This window comes from Arvicola amphibius, chromosome 12 (assembly GCF_903992535.2).
Source record: "Arvicola amphibius chromosome 12, mArvAmp1.2, whole genome shotgun sequence".
Taxonomy (NCBI): Eukaryota; Metazoa; Chordata; class Mammalia; order Rodentia; family Cricetidae; genus Arvicola; species Arvicola amphibius.
In genome coordinates, this window is record NC_052058.2 from 66761682 (window position 1) to 66766164 (window position 4483).

General features: G+C 42.2%; 1 protein-coding gene across 1 annotated transcript; it reads right to left on the reverse strand.

The window, feature by feature from the left end:
• Positions 1 to 2338: 2338 nt before the first annotated feature.
• Positions 2339 to 2740, reverse strand: LOC119827131 (60S ribosomal protein L31-like). Its single transcript, XM_038348567.1, has one exon. The coding sequence runs from the start codon at positions 2729 to 2731 to the stop codon at positions 2339 to 2341; it is 393 nt and encodes a 130-aa protein (XP_038204495.1). The 5' UTR covers positions 2732 to 2740.
• Positions 2741 to 4483: the final 1743 nt, after the last annotated feature.

Consider the following 4483-nt stretch of genomic DNA (forward strand, 5'->3'; position numbering starts at 1 on the left):
TGTTTGTAAAAGTGAAAGTTAGGGGCTGGAAAGATGACTTGCCAGTTAAGACCACTGGCTGCTCTTTTGGCAGACCCGGGGTTCAGTTCCCAGCAACCACATGGTGGTTCACAAGCATCTGTAGTGAGATCTGGCACCATCTTCTGGCCTGAAGGAGTATGTGCAGGAAGAACCCTGTATATACAATAAATAAATAAATAAATAAATAAATAAATAAATAAAAATATTTTTAAAAGTGAAAGTTGAATTCAGCTTACATAGGTAAAACAAGAGGTAAACTTAAGCTCTCCTGCCAGGCGAGTTTCAGTAGAAGGCTGAAGCCACTACAAGGCTTGACACAGCAGTGTGCATTGCCTTCCCCATGCAGTTGGTTTTCAACTGTTTTTGATGGCAGTTCCTGGAAACCCAGACGTGAGAACCATAGTTTGAAGATAGTCCTGGTTCCTGAAATTTCCAAGTGAGATTTCCCAAGTAGGAACTCTATTGAGATGGCATTGTGATGGTTTAAATCAATGAAAGATGGAAGACTAACTGGCCATCTGGGATTCTAGACAATTCATAACTGTTGAGCAGAGTAGCTACTACATCCTTCCTGACTTGTCCCAGTGATGTGGGATACAGCTCTTACACACTGTAAAGATTTGTCACTCGTATTAGTTTAATAAAATAATGGATGACCAGTAAACAGACAGGGAGTATTATAGGTAGGGCGACCAAACTAAGAGAATTCTGGGAAGGGGAAAGGCAGAAAGTCAGTCACAAACCAAACACAGAAAAAGCAAGATGAGAATGCCTTACTGAGAAAAGGTACCAAGCCATGTGGCTAAACATAGATAATAATTATGGGTTAATTTAAGTTGTAAGAGCTAGTTAATAATATGGCTGAGCTAATAGGCCAAACGGTTCTTAATTAATATAAACTTCTGTGTGTTTCTTTGGAACTGAATGGGTGTGAGATCAGGTGGGATTGAAACTTCCATCAAAATCTCAGGATGGCAGACATGCCAGTGAGCCTGAGAAATTGATGTTATTTGACTGAGGGGTCCTATCCACCCCACCTCCCTCTGTCCCAAACCACAAAACCACTTAGCTATTTCCAGGCATATAATTTCTGCGATCTCTGCAGCTGCATTGGGTTGTGTTGCTAGACAATTTGGCAATAGTTCTGACCAAGTTTTTGCTCTGGGGTAAATCTAAGATGTGAGTCTCCCTACATTATAAAAGTTTTCTCATAAAATCATCTCAGATCATGAGATGGGTAGATATGAGATGCATTGTGGGCTTCTCTATTAGAAGTTACATTTGTCTTTTGAGTGTGTTGACCTGAGGAACAAATTGTGGCTTTATCATTCTCATTACTTTCTTATCATACTCATTAAAACCTGGAAGTGGGAGACTAGGACTGGTGAGGTTGCTCTAGACGAGTAGTTCTCAATCTGTGAGTCTTGCTTGACTCCTTTTGGGGGGGTGGGTGTGGGTCAAATGACCCTTACACAGGGGTCATATATCAGATATCCTGTACATCATATACTTACATTATGATTCATGACAGTAGTAAAATTAGTTATGATGTATCAATAAAAATATTTTTTTTTGGCTGGGGGTCACCATGACATGAGGAATTGTATTAAAGGGTCACAGCTTTGGGAAGATTGAGATCTGCTGCTCTAGACTGTTGTCAGGGCTTTTCCACTTGTCCATCTGTAAGGTATCTTGCTATCTCATGGTCCCAAGTAGTAGACTATATTCAGCACTGTGAGCAGTGTGTCTAGGAAGAGGAAGGACAGGAAATGGGGAAGGAGGCCCTCTACTGGAGTCAGACTCTTTTAAGAACTTTCCGCTGGTCACACCTGATAACTTCCCCTTACATCTTTTGCCTGAGCTAGGCCATGTTGGGCTGGAGAGATGGCTCAGTAGTTAAGAGCACTGGCTTCTCTCCCCGAGGACCTGAGTTTAATTCCCAGAAACCCAATGGATCACAACTATCTGTAATGAGATCTGGTGGCCTGTTGGAGAAGAGACCTGGTCAGTCAGCCTCATCAACTTAGACAATCCAATATGGACAAATTCAACAGAACTGCCATATACGGTCTGCCCATGCATGCTTCATCATTGCATAAATTTCAACTTCAAGTTTCATGCCATATGAAGGCTTTTAACTGAAAGGGATGCTGGGAAATGTAGTTCTATTATAGAAGGATTCCCCTTCCCTTACAGATTCACAGCTTCATTAGATGGCAAGAGAGAGGCAGTTGGGTAGGAATCAGGTATAAGAACCTTGTCAAACCTGAGAAACTGTAGCTTTGCTTTTTTTTTTTTTGAAGACAGTTCTCCAACTTTATTTGAGATTCAGTAGGTTAGTTCTCATCCACATTGACTGTAGATTTTTGAATGTGGTAACAGGCACGTAAGTTACCAATGTGTAGAGTTTGTTTGGTGAGTCCTCATCCTCATTACGTTTTCTGGACAAACATACCCCGATACGGTACGGAACATTCCTTATTCCTTTGGCCCAGACAGCTTTATTGAGCCTGGTATCAATCCACACATCTGGAGTCCCCATTTCCTTCATGGCAAATTTCCGGATTTCTTTGAGTGCCCTAGGAGCATGCTTCTGGAAGCCCATGCCATGGATGCGCTTGTGAATGTTGATGGTGTACTCTCGGGTAACCACCTCGCTGATGGCAGAACGGCCCTTCTTCTTCTCGCCACCCTTCTTTGCAGGAGCCATTCTGCCCGGCCCAAGCTGGAAGCAGCTTTGCTTTTTTTGATGTTTCATGTGTCTGACAATGAAAGTGAAACACAAGCAGGAAATGTCTGGCCTCCTGCAGTTTCCAGCCTCAGACCTGGTGTAAACAAAGAATGTCTTTAGGAGAAACACAGGATCTACTTTGCTTATTGCTAGTGAGAGTCTTTTTTTTTTTTCTTTTGGTTTTTTGAGACAGGCTTTCTCTGCTGTGGGACAATGGTCTTGTACCTTATAAAGTTTTGTCAGTTGTACTGGTTTTAATAAAATGCTGATTGGCCAGTAGCCAGGCAGGAAGTATAGGTGGTGACCAGAATAGGAGAACACTGGGAAGAGGAAAGACTTGGCCTATAGTTGTCACCCAGATGCAAAGGAAGCAAGATGAGAATGCCTCACTGATAAAAGGTACCAAGCCTTGTGGTTAACACAGACAAGAATTAGGGGCTAATTTAAGATGTAAGAGTTAATAAGAAGCCTGAGCTAATAGGCCAACCAGTTTATAATTAATGTAAGCCTCTGCGTGTTTCTTTGGGATTGAACAGCTGTGGGACTGGGTAGGACAGAAACCTCTGTCAACATTTCTCTCTAACTTTGGAGCCTATGTTGGGAACTAGCTCTTGTAGATCAGACTGGCTTCGAATTCACAGAGATCCACCTGCCTCTGCCTCCCGAGTGCTGGGATTAAAGACATGCACCACCACCACCCAGCTTAGTGAGAGTCTTTGAGACCCCATGATGGATCTGTCAGGGATCTACCTAGGAAAACATTGCAACTGACCTCACAAACTTGCAGGACTGAAACAATGCATGAATGAACACATTGAAACACATCCTTACAGACCCAGGTATACAGCACACACCTTTATTAACAACGCATAGGAAACAGAGGCAGGCAAATCTCAATGAGTTTTAAGTCAGCCAGGTCTTCATGGTAAGTTCTAGGTCAGCTAAGGCTACATAATGAGCCCCTGTCTCAAAGAAGCAAAACAAGACTCACAGAGACAGCCTTCAAAGTTACAGTAAGGCCAATGGGGCAGAACTGTCAGTGTTTCAAGTTTATAGAATACCAGATGATGGTAACCTTGATTTCCCATAAGGAAAGTAAACACATCATTTAAGCACCTCTGGAATAACACATTTGAAATGGGTGGAAGGAGATGAAACAAGGAGATGGTTTTGGGTGTCCATAATGCCCAGGGTTGGTCTCATCTCTTTCTTTAATTTACTGTGTGTCTCCCACTAACTAGCTCTAGTCACTTAGCCATCCCTAATACATTTTTGTCTTCTGTAAAATAAAGGGGTTAATCTTGGCACCATTGGGTATCCAGGAGAAATAATAACTGAGCCACCAATGTAGGTCACTTGAGTAATTACAAGTTTTCAGTAGTCACATTAAAAGTAGGTAAAAGTAATACTACATTTTGTTTAATGTGCTATATCAAAATATTATAATTTTATTATAGAGCCAGTAAAGATTGCCAACCCATATTTGCATACCAAGCCCCTGAAATCAGCTTGTATTTGGTCCTACCAGCATGCTTCACTGGTGAGAACACCGAGGTGCTTGTCAAGAGCGTAGAGTCAATGGCTACTGTTGTACACGATGCCATTCTGACAAATGCCAAGGCTTCTGCTAGTTCTAGCCCACAAGATTGCCAACATGGGTACCCAGCATTCTCTACTGACTTGGTACCAAGGCTCTTAGCCCCAGATGTCACTCAGCCTAATCTGGAGCTT